At 54.2% G+C, this 19,955-nt stretch overlaps 8 protein-coding genes across 8 annotated transcripts; 4 read left to right on the top strand and 4 right to left on the bottom strand.

The window, feature by feature from the left end:
• Positions 1–569: 569 nt before the first annotated feature.
• Positions 570–942, bottom strand: C7974DRAFT_434346 (uncharacterized protein; the record flags this gene model as incomplete). The annotated part of the gene is made up of 2 exons (XM_046144987.1): positions 570–791; positions 862–942. 2 exons carry the CDS (start codon positions 940–942, stop codon positions 570–572), a joined length of 303 nt encoding a protein of 100 aa, XP_045995964.1.
• A 1,084-nt stretch (positions 943–2,026) lies between these two features.
• C7974DRAFT_360112 (external NADH-ubiquinone oxidoreductase-like protein) lies at positions 2,027–3,965 on the top strand (the record flags this gene model as incomplete). The annotated part of the gene is made up of 3 exons (XM_046139681.1): positions 2,027–2,490; positions 2,537–2,875; positions 2,920–3,965. The coding sequence occupies exons 1-3, from the start codon at positions 2,148–2,150 to the stop codon at positions 3,963–3,965; spliced, it is 1,728 nt and encodes a 575-aa protein (XP_045995963.1). The 5' UTR covers positions 2,027–2,147.
• A 459-nt stretch (positions 3,966–4,424) lies between these two features.
• C7974DRAFT_395561 (pyridoxal phosphate-dependent transferase) lies at positions 4,425–6,267 on the top strand. Its single transcript, XM_046141998.1, has 2 exons — positions 4,425–4,566; positions 4,613–6,267. Exons 1-2 carry the CDS (start codon positions 4,518–4,520, stop codon positions 6,085–6,087), a joined length of 1,524 nt encoding a protein of 507 aa, XP_045995962.1. The 5' UTR covers positions 4,425–4,517; the 3' UTR covers positions 6,088–6,267.
• C7974DRAFT_336857 (glycoside hydrolase superfamily) lies at positions 6,268–8,767 on the bottom strand. Its single transcript, XM_046139199.1, has one exon. The coding sequence runs from the start codon at positions 8,744–8,746 to the stop codon at positions 6,455–6,457; it is 2,292 nt and encodes a 763-aa protein (XP_045995961.1). The 5' UTR covers positions 8,747–8,767; the 3' UTR covers positions 6,268–6,454.
• Positions 8,768–11,428: 2,661 nt separating this feature from the next.
• On the top strand, positions 11,429–13,222 carry C7974DRAFT_195869 (24-dehydrocholesterol reductase precursor). The gene has a single exon (XM_046136688.1). The coding sequence runs from the start codon at positions 11,514–11,516 to the stop codon at positions 13,038–13,040; it is 1,527 nt and encodes a 508-aa protein (XP_045995960.1). The 5' UTR covers positions 11,429–11,513; the 3' UTR covers positions 13,041–13,222.
• On the top strand, positions 13,223–14,219 carry C7974DRAFT_195870 (uncharacterized protein). The gene has a single exon (XM_046136689.1). It carries the CDS (start codon positions 13,404–13,406, stop codon positions 14,181–14,183), a length of 780 nt encoding a protein of 259 aa, XP_045995959.1. The 5' UTR covers positions 13,223–13,403; the 3' UTR covers positions 14,184–14,219.
• Positions 14,220–15,419: 1,200 nt separating this feature from the next.
• On the bottom strand, positions 15,420–16,999 carry C7974DRAFT_312204 (major facilitator superfamily domain-containing protein; the record flags this gene model as incomplete). The annotated part of the gene is made up of 2 exons (XM_046138352.1): positions 15,420–16,757; positions 16,808–16,999. The coding sequence occupies 2 exons, from the start codon at positions 16,997–16,999 to the stop codon at positions 15,420–15,422; spliced, it is 1,530 nt and encodes a 509-aa protein (XP_045995958.1).
• A 692-nt stretch (positions 17,000–17,691) lies between these two features.
• C7974DRAFT_395556 (uncharacterized protein) lies at positions 17,692–19,890 on the bottom strand. The gene has a single exon (XM_046141997.1). It carries the CDS (start codon positions 19,570–19,572, stop codon positions 17,806–17,808), a length of 1,767 nt encoding a protein of 588 aa, XP_045995957.1. The 5' UTR covers positions 19,573–19,890; the 3' UTR covers positions 17,692–17,805.
• Positions 19,891–19,955: the final 65 nt, after the last annotated feature.

Raw genomic sequence — 19,955 nt, 5'->3', positions numbered from 1 at the left:
CGAGAGGACTGCTACTTACAACTAGCCACATTCTTCCTGCGAGGCATTTTCGAGAGGAGGTTCGAAGAGATACAACAAAGCTTTATGTACAAGAGCCATTCTTACTGTAGGGGAAGCAAGGTGACGATCGATACGAAGTGCAGGTGTTTGCTAGGCCGTGATTGGAAGAAGTTGAATTGCCATGCAGCCCGGAGTTGGCCTTTGGCTGAGCCAGTGACGTGCGTTAGTGGAGATATTCAGTGCGTTTCACTCAACTGCAGAAAATAATTTCTTCTTCAAGCCCCAGCACGAGACCAGGACATGACCAGGAGCCTCGACAGCGATACGCTACTGACCTAGAGATCAAGTCACAGGTTCAAAAAATGCGCAGCTCAACAGCACGGTGAGCGTAGGAATTGCAAGGCTGCAGGAAGAACCAGAAGGTTGGAAAGCCATCATTTCAGGACTGATTAGGAGCTGTAGGTGCTTCGCTGCAATTGCCACCCGGACCGGTCTGTATTTGGCGCGCCTATAACAGCTATACTTTCCACGTAACGCATCCGGGCCGCTTTTTCCACCTCTGCCACCGCCTATTCTTCAACATCCACCTCAATTCCCGCTTTCTTGTAGAACGCGACAAATCCCTTGATCTTCTCCATGCCCTGGAGAGGCTCTGGGTAATACCATGCGGCGTCTTGCATCTCTGTCTTGTTCGTGGTGACGGTGTAGTAGGAGGCGGTGCCTTTGTAGGGGCACTTGGTTGTGGTCGATGTAGGGGTGAAGTGGTTCTGGGTTATGGAAGAGGGCGGGAACTGAGATGATATCAGAGAGGGGGCAAGGGGGAGGAGAGAGTAGCAAGGGAAGAGGGGGAGAGAGACAGACGTAGATGTTTCCGTCTACGACTTCCCAGGTCTCGGTGCTGGCGACTTGGACACCGTTCACTGTGGCGGTTGCGCGGGGCATGGTGGTCAATTGCACGGTTCCTGCAATTTTTACGGAGGGAGATGTGTTTGTCGGCTGAATATTCTGCGCAAGTCGTTCACTTTATGTGAGCAAGCTGTCCGCATCTGTGAGCTGGTCATCATTCCGCTGCGTGCGGAGACGTGCTTATCGATAAGAGCTCCATGAGTGAAGGGCGTCATCATACAGCTATGCTTGCGATCACAGCTTTGTCCAATCGAATACTTCGAGATATCGTTGTCAGCCTTGGATGTGCGGGATGAGGCTTTCACGTCCTGTGGAGAGCACATTGCCGGGCTGTCATCAGCGACGTGGAGCGTTCGGCGATGCATCGAACGCCGCACGGAGATTGTACAGATCAAAAGCGCAGATCCGAGGTTTCGCCGCCCGAATGTCCTGCGAGCGTCTGCGGTACCGAGATGCGTGCGTGCGGTCGATTGCTTGGCTGGCATGGTGCACAAGGCACAGGCAGCTGGGTAGTGAGTTTCATTACAATCGCTTGATGTAGCAGCCATCGAATAAGTATCTCTGTGTTCGAGACGAACATTTCAGATGAGAAAGCTCGTGTGAGGCGTGGCAGGTGGGTGTTGAGGCTCGGTGCGGTGCCGCGCCGAAGCTCACCCACGCTGCAAACATAGACAACACGGATTTGGACGGTCACCAATTGGTGCGCAGTGGCAGTCCAAGCTTTGCTGGGGCGCTGGCATTTACAGTTTCAGGGGCGGACGGTTTGATACAGGCAGGGTCGAGCAGGACAGCATTGGATGAGATGGGTGAAAGGCGCTGGGCTGGTGGATGCACCGCGTAAAAGGATGACTGGACTGGCCGCTCACCCAGCGCGCTCGCCTGTGGACCGAGGGCGCGGCGCTGGAGCCGAGCTGGGTGCGACAGTGCTGGTGAGACGTGGACACTGGGCGGTCTATCTCTCAACACAGCGTGCAGGCAGATAGCACGGGTGGCTATTGGACGTCTAAATATGTGTGTAGTAAGTGGTACATGCAAGCGTGGGCATGCAGCCACAGGCCGGTCCCGGCGAGGCGGCAGCTTATCTGGGGGCGCAAATCGCATCCTGGCCTGCGCTCGTCATCGCAGAAAAAACGCGGTCCTGTGGTCCACTTCCGCCCGCCCTCGCATCGCCCTCATATACGGCAGCATCGCCTGTGAAGCCCAGAGTCGCCCGTTCCGCTCCCTGACGCCCACACAGCTCAATGGCTCCCCCCATGCGGCCCTTCGCGGCGACGGCCCTCCAGCAGGTCGCCCGTCGCGCCTACACCACACAACGTCCGTCGCTGGCCGCCCGCGCCCGCTGGACGCCGCGCCCTGTGCAGGCTCAGCTGGCCCTGCGCCAGAGCATCCGCGCCCAGAGCAACCTCACGCCGAACAAGCCGCAGGTCAAGAAGGGCGGCTTCCGCCTGCTGCGCTGGACATGGCGCCTGACGTGGGTGTCGGCCATTGCAGGCCTCGCCTACGTGGGCTACGGCATCTACGAGACGCGCCACCCCGTCGACCAGCCGCCGCCGGACCCGCAGAAGAAGACGCTCGTCGTCCTGGGTAGGTCCCGTGATCCTGGCCACCGCGCCGCCGCTGACGCTCGCAGGCACCGGCTGGGGCTCTGTCTCGCTGCTGAAGAAGCTCGACACGGAGAACTACAATGTCATCGTCGTGTCGCCGCGCAACTACTTTCTGTTCACCCCGCTGCTGCCGTCGTGCACCGTCGGCACCATTGAGCACCGCTCCATCATGGAGCCCATCCGCAACTTCCTGCGCCACAAGAAGGCCGCCGTCAAGTACTACGAGGCCGAGGCCACCAAGATCGACTACGAGAAGCGCCTCATCTACATCAACGACGAGTCACCCATCAAGGGCGACGTCTCGCAGACCCAGATCCCCTTCGATATGCTCGTCGTGGGTGTTGGCGCCGAGAACGCCACTTTCGGTGCGTATGCACCCCCCTCTGTGCTTGCCCTGCTAACGTGCCAGGCATTCCCGGTGTCCGCGAGCACGCCCTGTTCCTGAAGGAGGTCGGCGACGCCCAGGCCATCCGCAACCGCATCATGGACTGCTGCGAGACGGCCACCTTCAAGGACCAGTCGGAGAAGGAGCGCCAGCGCCTGCTGCACATGGTCGTCGTCGGCGGCGGCCCCACCGGTGTCGAGTTCGCCGGCGAGCTTCAGGACTTCTTCCACTCGGACTTGAAGAAGTGGATCCCTGAGATCACCGAGAAGTTCCACGTCACACTCGTCGAGGCCCTGCCCAACGTGCTGCCCATGTTCTCTAAGCAGCTCATCGACTACACCGAGAAGACGTTCAAGGAGGAGACTATCGACATCCGCACCAAGACCATGGTCAAGAACGTCACCGACAAGTACATCGAGGCTGAGTCGACCAGCCCCGACGGCAAGAAGCAGCTTGAGCGCATCCCCTACGGTCTGCTCGTGTGGGCCACTGGCAACGCCATGCGCCCGCTCGTGAAGGACCTCATCAACCAGATTCCCGCCCAGAAGGACTCGCGCCGCGGTCTTGCCGTCAACGAGTACCTCGTCGTCAAGGGCGCCGACAACGTCTGGGCCGTCGGTGACTGCGCCGTCGCTAACTACGCGCCTACTGCCCAGGTCGCCGCCCAGGAGGGCGCCTTCCTCGCCCGCATGTTCAACCAAATGGCCAAGTCCGAGGAGATCGAGACCAAGCTGGCCGAGCTTTCTGACATCCAGGAGAAGGCCCCCAACGCCGAGGCTCGTAACAAGGCTTTCGACGAGATCAAGGATCTGCAGAAGCGCCTGAGGAGGATGCGCGGTGTCAACCCCTTCGAGTACTCCCACCAGGGCTCACTCGCCTACATCGGCTCCGAGAAGGCCGTCGCTGACATCTCGTGGTTCTCCGGCAACATTGCGTCCGGCGGCACCATCACCTACTTCTTCTGGCGCAGCGCTTACCTCAGCATGTGCTTCAGCACGCGCAACCGCATCCTGGTGCTGATGGACTGGGTCAAGGCGAAGGTCTTCGGCCGTGACGTATCACGCGTCTAGACGCCATACCCCAAAAGTTCCATTGTCCATATACCACCATCACCTCCCAGCGAATCCCCTCTGTATTGTATCACTGTAGTACTGCGTGTATCACTGTAATACCGGTCCGGCGGAATGATCTTGGAGAGCTAGGCGTTCAGCGGTTGATAGATTCTTTGTATGTCCGGGGTCGGGGCAACGAGCACATTCAATGCAAGGCTTTTTTTAAAATGTCTGACGTGGGTCTGGCGGAAGCAACTGTCGTGAGGTAAACATATTTCTGAGACGTCAGCCTTCGAGTGGCTGTCACGTCTGCGGCTCCTGCAGGTCCACCCGAGACTAGGCTGTCCTGAGGAAGGTCCCAGCAGATCTTTCTGCAAGAAGTAACGCGTAGTCACGTGCGCGGAACGTCGTTCCGAGGCACTACTACATTCGACGTCGTTCTGCGCCCTAACAGTGACAAGTCCAGTCAGAAACATCCATTAAGAGTTTATAGAGTGTGAATTCTTAGTTTCATTCCTTAAACCGTTCCATCTTGTCAGTTTGAATTCTACCTACCCTGAACACCCCACCATGGACTCAACGCAATTCCGCGCTGCAGCCACTGCCGCCATCGACGACAGTACGTCCTCCCCCGTTGACTCTCCTCGCGTCAGCTGATCGTCCAGTCGCCACCTACTATGACACAATTGCTGACCGCCCCGTGCTGCCTTCTGTCACGCCCGGCTACTTGCACGCACTGATCCCAGATGCGGCACCCGAGGATGGCGAGTCCTGGGACACCATCCAGGCGGATATCGAGCGTGTAATCATGCCCGGGTTGACGCACTGGCAGTCGCCCCATTTCATGGCCTTTTTCCCTTGTAACTCGTCGTTTCCTGCAATGCTGGGTGACATGTATTCTGGTGCATTCAATGCCGCAGCGTTCAACTGGATCTGCTCGCCGGCCGTTACGGAGCTGGAAACAGTGGTTATGGATTGGGTGGCGCGGTTGCTGGGGCTGCCGGACGCGTTCTTGAGCAAGGGCGAGGGTGGGGGCATTATCCAGGGCACCGCGAGTGAGGTTATAGTCACGGCGGTGGTGGCAGCGCGCGAGCGGGTGATACGCAGGCGGCTGGCGCACATGCCAGAAGGTGAAGAGAAGATGGATGCTGCAGCCGATCTGCGCGGCAAGATGGTCGCGCTGGGGTCGGAGCACGCACATTCATCGACGCAAAAAGCTGCCATCATCGCTGGGACCCGGTTCCGCACTGTCCCCGCACCTGCAGAATCGAACTACAGCGTCACCGCGGCAGCACTTCAAAACACCATTCGAGAGTGCGAGGCCAAAGGTCTAATCCCGTTCTACTTCACCGCCACCCTCGGCAGTACTGCAACCTGCGCTATCGACGACCTGACCGGCATTGCCGCACTCGCCCCCTCTCATCCCGACCTGTGGATCCATGTCGACGCCGCCTATGCCGGCTCTGCGCTCGTGCTGCCCGAATACCAGCACCTCTGCCCTCCGATGTCTGCCTTCTCCTCTTTCAATGTCAACCTGCACAAATGGTTGCTCGTAAACTTCGACTGCAGCGCCTTCTTCATATCGCGCCGCGCCGATCTCATTGACACCTTCTCTATCACACCGTCGTATCTGCGCAACTCGTACACTGAGTCTGGTCTCGTAACGGATTACCGCGATTGGCAGATCCCGCTTGGCCGCCGTTTTCGCGCACTCAAGGTGTGGTTCGTGCTACGCTCGTATGGCGCAAGTGGGCTGCGCGCTTTCATCCAGTCGCATATCAAGCTGGGCGAGGGCTTTGCTGCTCTAGTCAAGTCCCGACCTGACCTGTTCAAGCTCACCACCGACGCTGCCTTCGGTCTGACTACATTCCAGGTCCTACCGCAGAGTGCCCCGGACAATGGAACGGTAGATCAAAGCGCGTGCAACGCAGCGACGCAGCGCGTCTACGAGGCTATCAACGCCGCGGGCGAGTTTTACATCAGCAGTTCGGTCATATGCGGGACGTATATAATTCGTATTGTGAGTGCGAATACTGCGGCCGAGGAGAAGTATCTGACAGCGGTGTTTGAGCGGCTTGTTGACGCCGCTGAGGCGGACAGGCGGGCACTGGTAGTCGATGAGAGCGAGGGAAAAAAGTGAGAGTGATGCGAGTACGGAGATTTGAGCGCCGAAGAAGGACGGAGTGAGGTGTATATGGACGAGATGCATGCAAAAAATACATACTAGAGACATATGTCAGAGGCAGGTGCTAGAGATGCATATTAGAAACACGTACTAGCAAGACTAAATACATTTACACGTACACATACACATACACTTCTTCCCGATCGACATCATTGGCTCGCCCCAAGCTCTGCAAACTCGACGAAAGTTGCACTTCAGCAGGATGATCTACCGAGCAGCTCGGGTCTCAACTGTTTGTGACAAGGTACAAGTCTTGCAACCATCCATCTGAAGAAAGTCATAGCTTTTCTAATTACAAACGAGGTATCACATCCAAACACGCTCAAATAAACAACCACATCGCAACAGCCCCAACAATAAAATACAAAACCCCCTCAGTCCCCCTCCTCCCCGCCGCATTCGGCTCCGGCTTCTCCGTCGGCGCCCCATAACTTCCATTCCCAGCCGTCACATTATACAACCCCACCCCGCGCTCAACCCGCACCCCGTCCACCCCACCATCCACGCTGTCCAGCGGCGCCACAAACGCCATCTGGCTCCAGCTAAACACCGTGTTGCGCCCGCCGTACACAAACACCTCGAAGCGCCCCGCGAACGCCTCGTTGACCCACACCCGACTCCCGTTGTAGATGTCTGTTTCGATGCGCAGGCGCACGGGCAGCGTGAGCGGGACGGGGCTGTGCGGCGAGGTCGACTGGTTGGCCCAGATGCGGCCGGGGTGGCCGGGGTCGTAGTCGGCGTAGGACACGTTGCGGAGGGGGTAGGGGAAGCCGTCTGCGGTGGTGAAGACAAGGGTCGTCAGGGAGGTGTTGGTGGCGTCGGTGGTGGTGGTGAGCGCGAGGGAGGTGTCCGGGCCCGTGAGCGAGAAGGGCGAGGTGGCGTTTAGGCTGAGGGTGTACGGGGGGCCGAAGGAGCCTTTGCTGAAGGTCTGGGCCATTTGGCCGTCGCGCTGGTTCCAGGAGATGATTGGGCGGGTGGATTGGGAGGTTAGTAGGGAGGCGGGGCGGCGGTCGAGGTTTTGGCCGGGCGCGCGTGAGGCGAGGAAGTCGATTGTTGCGTTGGTGTCTTGCGTTGTGATGTTTAGGCCTCGTCGGCCAGTCCAGGCTCGCGCTGCCATGACGGGGATGCCCTCGCGCATGGCGTAGTATGCTTCCAGTTGCGTAGTCGCATCGGGTCCGTTATCGTTCCAGGCAGCGAGGATGGCACCCTTGTTGCCGCTGGCGTCGGGGCCGAGCTGGTCCGATGTGTTGACGGGGTTGAAGATGGACGGATCCCACTGCCAGCCAGGCACGTCCGCGAAGTTCAGGGTCCGGCTGGTGTTGTAGAACTGCGGGTATGGCGCGGGAAGAATGGGTGTGTGGTCGTTTTTCAAGCTCATGTACGCCCACCAGTCCTCGGAGTTGATGAGACCGTAGCCATCATTCTGCAGCTGAATGGGGTCAGATTGCCCGTATTGCCAGTGCTGAATGATGATATCTTTGGAGATGGTTAGGTTCTCGGAAGGCTCATGAGTGCCCCAGATTCTGATTCGTTTTCCAGCCGTCGAGTTCACAAACTCCGACATCTCGTTCACAAAGTTGATGTAATCGTCGGCGAGCTCAGGGTCGTACTCATCAGCACCAATATGCACCTCTTTTGTCTGGAACCATGGCAGGAACTCGCTCCAAATCGCCTTTACGGTCGGTATCGCATCCGGGTGTGTCAGGTTCAAGAGATCCTTCTTGGCAAGGGCGAGCTCTGGCTTCCATTTGGTGATGGCAAGAGCGTGTCCTGGTGCTTCGATCTCCGGTATGACCGTCACGCCACGTTGTGCGCAGTGGTTCTGGAAATCTTCGAATTGCGCTCGCGATAGCGTCTCATTCTTGCGCTCGATGATGCCCTGTAGCTCTGTGTTCTGTTCTGGGTAGAGTGAGAAGTGCGAGAAGACCTTGTTCCATGTCTCGTTGAGACCTCTGTTCAGAGGCGCGTTATCACTGCTGTGGTAGTGGAATTCTGAGATCTTGAAGAAGGATGCGTATGTACACAACTCCTTCAGAAACTCAGGCGCGTACCATTTGCGGCCCGCGTCGAGCATGTACCCTCGCGTGGCATATGCAGGCGCATCGACTGTGCGACCTGCAGGCAGAGAAGACCCATTGGCGATCATTGCTTGCTGCAGTAGCGTCCTTGTACCCCAAAACATGCCACGGGCCCCCGTCCCGCCGATGTAAACAGTACGATTCGTGATTTCGATCTCATAGCCCTCTTCCGTTGTCTTGCCGTTTTCGTAGGTGATCTCATCTTCTGATCCTCGGAATGGCCCGAGGAAGATACCCTGCACGTTGTCTGGGAATTGGTCGACTCGCTGAAGCGTCCAGTTCGCGGTCGTCCAATTGGAGAGATCTTGTCGGAATGTTTCCGCAAACTGGAATGCGGTCGGGGGTATGAGCGTCAGGCCTTCGCTGTCTGCAGTATCTGCCCACGCGCCATCGATGTATATTATCTTGGACGAATTTCGGGTCGCGAATCCACTAAAGCCGTTCGAGAAGGTATTGGCGTTCGTCCATTGTACTGGCGGTAATGGCTGCAAAGCGACAGCAGTGCCGGCGAGAGCCGCGAACGTCCGTATAATCATGCTGTTGAGTGTCGAAGAGGCAAACCGCGTGAGATTGAGCGGCAGCGTCGTATTACTTATAAGGCACGCTACCTAATTCCAAGGGATCGTCAGGCGTGCGGCTGGCTTGACAACCCACTGTCATTCGATGCATCCCCGCACTCCAGCCCCACTGTTCGGTGTCACTCCGCAGTAGATAGCCTAGGCAGTAACAATTGGGGCACATTTGAACGAGAACCTCGCGAACTAGCTCCAACTTTCAGATGTGGCGTCCCAGAATCTTCGTGCTTCTGCAGGGCAGACGGCAAGCGACGCGTCCGGCCTTCAGGGTCCGATCTTCAGGTCCCAACATAAGTACTTCGTCATCGCTGAAGCAATGTGCCCATTGAGGCTCTCCCCCACTCTACACTCTCACTGAGTCAAGTCTCTTCTGTTATCTAGATTGCCAGACTGACGTCCCGTGCGGATGGCATTGATGGAACCTTGAGACGAGATGAAAGCTCAAAGGGGAGCGCTACCGTGCACGGACAACCAACGCCCGGCGGCAACCAACGCCCAGGGCACCACATGTTCATCCCAACTTCGACGCGTAATAATTCAACACCATGAAGGGAATTGATGCTGCGCTTGCAGATATAGATAGTTTGGAACCTGGAGAAGAGATTTCATATACTCAGATAGCGAAAAAACATGGTGTTGATCGCTCAACGTTGGCGCGTTGCCATCGTCGCGTGCAGGTCCCTCGCGACGTCGCCAACACAAACTAGGCCAAACTTAACTTATAATAAGAGGAGGAGCTTGTGAAGTATATAGAAGAGCTTACTAGCCGTCACTTAGCACCTACACGAGAGATGATACAAAATTTCGCGTCTGCAGTTGCTAAAACTCCCTGCTCCGAGAGGTGGGTAAGTCGGTTCCTCAACCGTCACCACCACCTACTTATCTCTCAATGGGCAATAGGTATAGACTCTAATCGGCACCACGCTGAGTCTGAGGCAAAGTATAGCTTATACTTTAACCTTCTGCTGCAGATCCTCGTCAAATACGACATTGAACCTGCGCACACATACAATATGGATGAGAAAGGCTTCGCGATTAGGGTACTTGGTAGGAGTAAACGCATCTTTAGTAGGCAACAGTAGGAGAAGAAGGAGGTTCAGCAGTCACTGCAAGACGGTAACCGCGAGTGGGTAAGCCTATTGGCTTGCATATGCGCGGATGGTACTGTTCTACCTCTAGGCGTCATATTTGCGTCCACAAACTCCACCATCTGAGCGAGGTGGGTGGCCGAAATTAACCTAGAAACGCATCTAATTCACGCTACCTCGTCGCCTACTGGTTGGACTAACAACGATATAGGTTTGGCGTGGCTCACGCAGGTATTTGATTGATATACTAAGAGAAAAGCGCTGCAAAGGTACCGTCTACTCATAGTAGACGGCTACGGCAGCCACCTAACTTGAGAGTTTCTTGAGTATTGTTACAAGAATCAGATTATTATGGCTATACTACCTCCACACAGTACCTAAACGCTCTAACTGTTGGACGTGGTATGCTTTAAGCCGCTCTCGTTAAACTATAGCAACGAACTATCCAACTACCTCTACGCCTCTCAAGGCCTATCTCCTATAGGAAAAACTGAGTTTCTGCACCTATTCTGGCCAGCTTGGATGAATACCTTCACCGAAACGTTGGTACTGAGTGCCTTCAGAGCTACCGGCATCTCACCACCAAACCCCAACGTTATACTTGATAGGTTTCGCCACACCTCTCACAGCCGCTTACTATCTATATCATCTGGTACCTCAGCTTATAGCGGAGAAGACTGGCTTAAAGCTTGCTCTCTATTGCGTGCTGAGGTGAGAGATCTACGCAGTAAAGGCGCGCGGAAACTGGGTTAAACTATCCACCACCTATCAATCCAAAATGAGCTTCTTAACGAGGAGGTAGCTGGCCTACGCACTACTCTAAACCTCTAAAAGAAGAAGAAGAAGCACCTGAATAAGCAGCTACCGCTTCCACCCAACTAGGAGTATAACGGAGGTGCAATAATGTGGTCTCCTTGAACCTTCCGCGATGCCCGCGCTAAGATGGCTTAACAAGCTGAAGAGCAGAAGGCAGAGGAGCTAAAAAAGGCAGAGTTGAAGGAGTTGAAGGCTGCTAATAAGCGATACAACGATAAGGTTGTAGAGGAGAAGCGTGCAAAGCGGTTGAGGGAGAAGGAAGATCGGGCGAGGCTCCAAGCTGTGAAGGCTGCTGAAGTAGCTAAACGCAAGGCTGAAAAAGAGCGTTAAAAACAGGCTCGCAACGCTGAAAAAGCTATACAACCTTCCTAAATAGGCAAGCGAAAGGCCTTACAGTCTACAGTACCTAGAAAGAAGACAAAACGTGGTGCGGTAGGTGGTGGTAGTCAGCCTATTGCTCGTGAGCGTTCCCTAACCCCACCACTAAAACTCAACCGCCACGGCCGCAAAATCGCTCTACTAAAAAGATTTCGGTAGCAAGGTTTATCGCATAGACTTATAGTTCACTCTACTAAAAATTCCCGTGATATTATCTACTGTGTGTGGCTCTATAATCTCATTTCTGTGAAGCTGAAAATGGGATGCCCCGGGCGTTGGTTGCCGCCGGGCGTTGGTTGTCCGTGCACGGTAACGATAAGGAGACTAGTGTGCCGGCGCAGAAAAGCTGAGACAGCCGCGCTCGACATCATGAGTCTGTAGCATCATGTATCAATAGAAAGCATTTGCATTTGCCGGAGTCTCTCATTTCCTTTTCCTTCTCCGTGATGGATCGCCATCAGCGTATTGTTGCGCAAGTTGCCTCAAAGGTGAAAGACTACTTCGTACGTAAGGAGCCGTTCAGGATATCACATGGCTCGACCAACTCCACGCGTCCGAATCTCAAGAAGCGGGTCGTCGATATCAGTGGCCTGAAAAATGTTGTCAAGGTTGATAAGCAGACGCGTACGGCTCTTGTAGAGCCCAACGTGCCGATGGACAGGCTCGTTGAGGCTACTTTGCCACATGGCTTGGTACCGCCCGTCGTGATGGAGTTCCCTGGTATCACAGTAGGAGGAGGCTATGCAGGCACGGCGGGCGAGAGCAGTAGTTTCAAGTTTGGCTTCTTCGACCGGACAATCAATGAGGTCGAGATGGTCATGGCGGATGGTGAGGTTGTCAAGGCATCTGAGAAGGAGAATGCGGACCTCTTCCGTGGAGCTGCTGGCGCAGTCGGCACGCTTGGAGTCACCACGCTGGTCAATCTTCGGCTCATAGAAGCAAAGAAGTATGTAAAGACGACCTACTACCCGACTAGGAGCATAGCGCAAGCTGTCAAAGAGGTCCGTGAACACACTGAAGGCGAGAGCGGTGAGAAGAACGACTACGTGGACGGTATCTTGTTCTCCAAAGATCATGGCGCCATCGTTACTGGCGAGATGACTGACCACCTACCACCGAACATCAAACCCCAAACCTTTTCTCACGCTCTGGATCCCTGGTTCTACCTCCATGTTGAAGAAGCAACGCGCTCATCTGACAAGCCTGTGATTGAGTACATCCCGTTGGCCGAGTACATGTTTCGATACGATCGCGGTGGCTTTTGGGTCGGAAGGTCTGCATTCAACTACATGAAATTTCCGTTCAACAAGTTTACCCGCTGGTTCCTGGATGACTTCTTACACACGCGCATGCTGTATCGAGCTTTGCACGCCAGTGGAATCGCGACACGTTACATTGTCCAGGACATGGCTCTTCCCTATCCCAACGCCGAGAAGTTCATCGACTACACTGAAAAGGAGTTCAACATCTGGCCAATCTGGCTCTGCCCATTGAAGCAGAGCGAGCAGCCCACTATGCATCCACACACCAAAGGCGAGCTGAAAGATACACAAATGCTCAACATCGGCCTCTGGGGCTTTGGACCCCAGGAACCGCAGCAGTACCTCAGCAAGAACCGCGCGCTCGAGAAGACACTGGGTGAAATGGGCGGCATGAAGTGGTTGTACGCGCACACCTACTACAGCAAGGACGAGTTCTGGTCGCAGTTCGATCGCCAGTGGCACGAGGGTCTGCGGACGAAGTACAATGCCGGTGGCCTGCCCGACGTGCACGACAAGGTTCACGTCGACATCCAGAAGTACACAGACATGGCGCAGAAGGACTGGGGCATGCGACTGAAGAATGTTTGGCCGCTGGGCGGACTCTGGGGCATCCACAAGAGTATTCAGAGCAAGGATTACATGATCCACCGCAATTCGACATGGAAGTGGAAGAGACTAGGCGCTTCGAGGAGATGGTGGTGGTGGTGGTAGATACGTCAATGTGTAAGATTACGGGAGTGAAGAAGTACAAAGCCTGAATGTTTGGAAACTACAACTTCGTAGAAGCAACCAGCAGCGTTACAGACATAAGATATAAGAGTTGCGGATGGGAACAGCCGGATGTCTGTTGATGACCATACACCTTTGTGGTTGACGACAGGAACTTGTTTGTGTACCAGGGAAGCAAGCTGATATCATATCATAGGCTTTTGAGATAGTTGTGGGCTTTCGCGTCCGCATTGCTTGGCAATTTCACACACCTTCACCCAAACTTCTCAACAACTCCAACCTTGCCATCGCCATCGACCTGCCAGTATCACCACCAATCCTGTGCTTCTGCCAGTCGCCATCACGATGTCGACCAGCGACAGCGACCGGGAAGATGAAGTCACCACCTCCAGTCCATTGCGGTCCATTGACTGCATGGAAGATGAGACCTTCATCTTCGGGGCTACGCAGCTGATCCAAGCTCTTCCAGTCAACTGCGACGATCAGGATGCCCTTCGCACGATCCAGTTCGTCCTCACCACCGTCAACAAGGATGTCTCTAAGCTCGGAGATCTCATCGATATCATCTATGACCACGCAGACCCAAAAGACCCGCGCGATAACAAGACACTCTTCCTGTTCACGAACCTACTGCGAGAATTGTCAGGAACAGACTTTTTCGTGAACCGTTATACCACAAGATCTACCAAAAGATCTGCCTCAGCATTTGCGTTGGAGACTATCTCCGCAAGGTGTTACAATGGCTTTAATGCGACAGCGGATGCTTTGGGCTGGGATTGTCGACCTTTCTACTTCATTGAGGAACTCGCTGGTTTGGGAGTGAGGCAGCTCGTCAAGGCCAGGGTCAGGGTGGCCGTCCAAATTATTCTAGACACGGCATCTAAGTCTCAGTTCCTTTTTGAGCAGTGGAACTTCAGACTGTTTGTGCGTCTCATGACAGCTCATGGGTCCTTGGTCAACACCGAATGCATGTCCGTTATCATGAGTCTGGTCACTCAGCGAGCCAAGGAAGAGTCACTGGGCACGCAGCTGATGGTCGCCGGACTTCTGAGTGTGCGCGACAAGGAATGGTCAGTGGCTACTGCACTCGGCCAAGAGACATCCGTAAAGCTTAAGGACAAATAATAGATGCCACGTGCCTAAGGATGGCGGGCAGCAGGAAAGGCACGGCAGACTTGTGCTCAATTTCAGAGGCACTATTGGTGTGAAGTCACGGAGTCTACTCTTCGCTCGCATGGTGAGAAAATGCATGGAAGCAACATACAGCACGGCCCGTTTGATGTAGAAAGCGCAATCGAATTGCATAAATTAAGGTTTCCAGAAGGTTCTCAAGTGAAGGTGAAGTGAAGATGCGCATGTGCCAAGCTCGCAAACAGCAGTCCCGGGTCCGTCCTTCCTTTGCCTGACCTTCTAAATACCTCCCCGCTTCATCAACCTCTACCTACACATCGTCCACTCCCAGCCAGGCTCGCGACCATGGCCACTGACACCTCCAGCTTTGAGGTTTTCAACAAAGGCGTGGCACAGCTACTATCAACGCTCACACACGACGTCGACGATGAGACGATCATCAACACTGCACGTTTTGCTTTGCAGGCAGCTGGCGAAGACAAAGTAAAGCTCGAAACTCTTGTCCAAATGGTGTACAGCCTATCTTCAGCTCACGTTACTTGCTTGGCAAAGTTACTCATTGCTCTTTCCGAAAACGCTGAAGACGACGACACTTTTATAACAGGTTGGGGACCAGTTAAGGAGCTGGTCGACTGGTTGATATGGAACGATGGGAAGTGTGAGTTCACGACTGCCATCCAACGCGCCATTTGGCCATCAAGGTCAGTAAACATTGTGGTCGTACTGTACCAGACTAGGGAACCCTTTCTCTTCCCCAGCAAAACTATCGGAGTTATGCTGCAGCAAATGGCAGAGTCTGAACACCTATTCAAGCCTCCAAACTTTCATCTTTTCATCCGCGCCTGCATTGCTTGCGGTCCGAAGTTGGCCGAGATGACATAATCCGATTATGTCGCAGGCCCTCTCAGTCAAGTGGCTGCAAGAGCCTCTTCAGAATCGCTTACATTCAGGCTTGCGATTGTCGGCCTCATCCAGATCCGTGACAGCGGCTGGAAGATAGAAATGGACGTCTCCACGAATCCTCACTCTGATTGAGCGTGAATTGATCGCTGGGTCAGAGGCGAACATTTGAGGAAGCCTGGTCACATCCAGGGTCGTTGGAGAAGGTAGTTACGGGAACACGGATGGATGGCAGGATATCGGCCATGAGTGATTCAGGAAAGAAGAAAACGTATTACCATAATCACTTGCCGCCGGTGTTGAAAGGCCTGCGCAACTATGTCTCGCTCTTCAGCTGTTGTTGCCTGTTGCAACACCCCAGAAGTACGCTGCCCAAGCCCCCAAGATAAAGACGATGAGCGAAATAAACAACGTCATGCTTATTTTCCTGTTCCTCACACCTGCCTCTCCTTTCTCGGAATGCAACCTCCTTTCGTTGATGACCTCACCCTTTGCCATACGCTGCTTCTTAGTCCACTGCAACAGCCCCAGATCCACAGTCCGATAGCTGCCTACAAGCAGGGCACAGCCAACGATGACCGATCCAGCGGCTAGGAAGACATAGCCCTTGACAACGTTGTCGTATGAGTTGTTGTCACGATCCTGAATGACACCGGTGATGATGCGCACGAAGATGGTCATGCCGTTGTTGACCGCGATCTTGACAGCGTAGCCAGATCCAAAGACTTCCTGGTACCACATTGTAGTGCGAATGGCGTCGATGATGACGGTCGGTCCAAATGAAGTTGCAACTGCGTAGATACCAAACGATGCAGCGGTGCCGCCGACAGTCGGACCCCAGGCGGCCAGACACATAGACAGCAGCATTCCCACTCCACATACAACCATGAGCGTGATTCGGTTGCCTAAAAGATCAATGAAAACGCCGATGAGTGGTACCAAGAAGAAACCCAGGTATTGGGACATCGCCGAGTACCAGCCAGCCTGAACTGAGTCGATGTTGAAGCGCTGCTCGGCCAACTCAGTAGCGTTCTGATTGTAAATGCCGGCAGTGCTAGTTTGGAAGAGTGAGAAGCAGACAACACCCCAGAAAGTCCACGGCAGACGTAGCAATTTGCCAAACTCAAACTTCTTGTTGCTTTCGGTGAGCTTCTCGCCAGTCGCGGGGTCGACCATGCCAGAGTAGGTCTTATTGCACCACTTGGTGAAGAACCAGAATACCAGTGTCACGACATTAGTGAAGAGGTTCATGAACACGGCGGTCCAGTACACCCAGCTGAAGTCTCCGGTATTCTTTGCGATGACGTTGGCTGTGGCTTTGCCGACGAAGGATCCAATCTTGCCAATTCCGAGTTCAAGGCCGAGCGTCGAAGCGAATCCATCAGAAGGAGCAAACCAGGAACTGAAGACCTTGTACTGAGCGACTTGCGTAGCGATGTCGCCAAAGGCCTGAACGATGACACCAAAGATCATGAACTTGTACGATCGTACGGTCGTAGCTGCCGCAATGAAGATAGCGCCGACGCTGAATATAGCATTGCCCCACAGCATGGCGCTGGCACCTCCGATTCTGTCCGTGACCACGCCACTGAGCAGGATCAAAGCTGTTTTCATGAAGTCCTCGGATGCCTCAAGCACCGCATACTGAGCGTTGTTGATGTGTAATTGCTGCTTCTGTCAGCTCCGTCCGACACCCTGGCGGCATCGTATGTGCGTACCTTTTTCAGCGTGCTCTTCATCGCACCAGTCACACCGCTGCTCCAGTGAGATCCAAAGCCAATAGCTGTGACAAGCAAAATGGAGATGAGCTTCATCCTGACAGGTACGAGCTGACTTCGTCCTCCCTCACTTCGGACCGAGGAGCCGCTGCTGGCGACCACCACACCTTGCCCTTTCTCAGCGGAGGCCATAGTCTGCGGCTGACTCCCAATCGAGCCATTGTTGTGGGCACGCTCTGTGGAAAAGCGCATATTGAAATTGATAGGACTGACGACGCCTCGAGGAAATGTGAGGATGAAATCAGATAAGATGGACATGGTTTTATCTTATGCCCCGCGACTTGCTCGTATTTTTCGATGCTCCGAGTCGTGAGAGCGCACACCGACCCTCAAACATCCGATAGAACGGAATCTGGTCCCGCTGTCTCGCGTGGCAGGGTACAGTGCTAGACTTGTCTTGTCTTAGTACGACTGTTGAGGTGTAGTTCCCGCAGGCCATGGTGGTAGCAGCCTTCATTGCCGATGATCATTGGCATTTCCGCGGCATTTAGCTTGGACTAGTATGTAACATGCAGTCGGAGTCGGCCAAAAAGAGTTAAGTGTACGCGTCGCGGCGACGAGGCATGGGTATTGTACACGGTACACGAGAGAATTTTTATCAGATCATCTTATCCAAGACTTGGCGGCCGCGACGTCGGACCGATCGAGATTTTCTTTGGCGGTTATTGTTCTAACAAGTTGACATGCGCCAATACTCGGGGCTAGACGAGGCGTCGTGGATTCGTCGACTAAATGCTGGTAAATAACATTGCATCGTGAATGCACGCAATGGATGCCTAGATGGAAGATGATCACGTGATTAGTATTCACAGCCTTGGAGGTCCGTCGAGCTTCCTCATTGACGCGTTATATGATTGTAATTGATGAGACTAGGTATACAATACTCTTTTAAAGCTGCCGCTAGGGGGTGATTGCAACTGCGTCGTTCGCTCACGGGCCTAGTACCATTCGCCTCCTATGTCGTTCGCTTTGACCTTCTTAGGATTCATTGTTACGATTCTCTGTCCGGGTGTCGTATCCGTGAATGCACTCTCGAAAACACCGCTGATAGCCCTTCTTCCGATCTCCTGGAAACTATCGTATCCTTCGTTTTCGCCAGTGATCGCTGCCCACTCAGCATCCACGGGGCTCCGTCCGGGTCCGAGGTCGCTCCATCTCGTGACTACGAGCGCCTGCTTGAATCGCTCGATACCATTACTCTTCACCGTCTTGTCTTCGACCATCTTGAGCTCCACCAAGTACTCCGTAGGGCATTCCGGACAGCGGCGCATGGGCCGACACGTGTGGCACGAAGGCACATTACCTACAGCCTTCTTAGGAGCTAGGTGATCTTTGATCCCATTGAGCACATTTACTTCCGATACAGGAATATGATCAATCGCACACTTTGGGATAGACGTTAGCACGCCATTCCTCCAATGACTGCATACACTGAAGTAAGGTGTGTAATCGTCTCTGCTGAACAGCAGCATCCGTTTGCCTGCCGTTGTCATGCCACCCTGAACATACGCTTGCGATTTGACCCGCATCAATACGTGTCCTTTGTCGGTAACATGGTACTTGCTCTCATGCGCCCAGGGAGAGCTCGTGTCCTTCCAACGCCTTGCAAGCGAGTGATGTGGGATGCCGTACTCGGGCCCGAAGGCCCAATGTCGCCTTGCTAGCTGCACAAATGCAAATGGCAGTGTGCGCCCCTCGCTGATGCGGATCCTTGGAGGCGGAAGAAGATTGTTTGTGAAGTTCGGGCACTCAAACAGTGGATTAAGTACGTTGTGAGGTTTAAGTGTTTCAAGTCCTGGCTGTATTCGTAGATGCCACTGAGCGCATGGAAAGCAAAGGAGATGTCGAGGGAGCTTGTGGTCCATTGCTAGCAGAAAGTCGAGACGATCGGGACGGTTTTGAGGTTCCAAGAGCAACTTATAGGGCTGGCGACCCAGCCGGGTGAACATCGTGCGACAGGTGGAAGAGAGATGTGCAACGTCAAGAGGTGACATATATTCTGCCACGTGCAGCCATATCTCCGGAGAAACGGCACCCAACATAGCTGTTCCATCGGGCTTGGTAGGGTCATAGAAAATCTCATCGTGATGATGGCTCACTTCATCGACCGAGTCAAGAGCATCGTTGTAAGTGAAAGCGTGCATCATATCTGTAAGATCCTTGCGTTCACCAGTGTCCTTATCGAGAACGTCATCACGGCGGGCAGGCGCTCGGTGAGCCTTGCTTAGCTTTGAAGGGGGTGGTCTCTGGTTCGGTGTTCGACTCTGATATTCCGATCGCTCATGATAGATTTGCGGTAAAGAACCCGTTCTTGCGGAGTTGGCGGTGGTGGTTTGATACAATGGAGCAGCAAATTGTTGTAGCCCTTCTGAGTTGCGGCGATACTCGGCATCGGATTCCACGTACACCGGTACAGCGCTGTGGGATCTGATTGCTGTATAAGGGTCGTCTCGGAAGACATGAGGCGCATCACCTGTGACATCTTCATATGCTGGCAGGGCTGCGCGCTGTCTAGCGTTTTCTCCGCTATATTGGCTTGAGAAACTCCCCGAGTCCTGCCGCCGGCGATCTGTGACAGCTGCTGACATGTCCACTCGCGAGCCCTTCTTTGTCAGTTTTCTGCGTGTCCCTGGCTCTTTGGAGCTACTGGAGCGCATCCCAAACATAGCGCGGAAGCCGCTTTTCTTCGGGGTGGCGTCAACCATCGTGAACAGGCGGATGTGGTGTTGGTGACGGGCGATGGCAACGAGGCTGTCGCTATTTTAAGAGCCCAGCTCCTTGTATGAATGTTGAGACCGGGGTTTGATGTTGGAACAGAGATGCACTTCGAGGAACGATAAAACCACTGAGGTTGGGATAATGATCGTCATCGTGGAGTTAGTGCGGCTGCGGGATGCTCCGGCAAGAATTCCCCAGCTCCGCGGTCATCCGGAAATTCACAGCGAACACAGATGCGAAACGTCATCGTACAGAAGGTTACTACAAGTCTCGCATTGAGCGAGAAGTGTCTATGCTTTCACATGGTCTGCGCATGTGTAGTTTGGGTTCACGACGCGTGCATTTCGCGTTTCGCCAAGAAGCCTAAGCC

Source organism: Boeremia exigua (genome assembly GCF_020726555.1).
Source record: "Boeremia exigua strain MPI-SDFR-AT-0100 chromosome Unknown C7974scaffold_7, whole genome shotgun sequence".
NCBI classification, from domain to species: domain Eukaryota; kingdom Fungi; phylum Ascomycota; class Dothideomycetes; order Pleosporales; family Didymellaceae; genus Boeremia; species Boeremia exigua.
The sequence above is the reverse complement of the archived record's forward strand: the minus strand, read 5'-3'. Positions and strand labels throughout refer to the sequence as shown.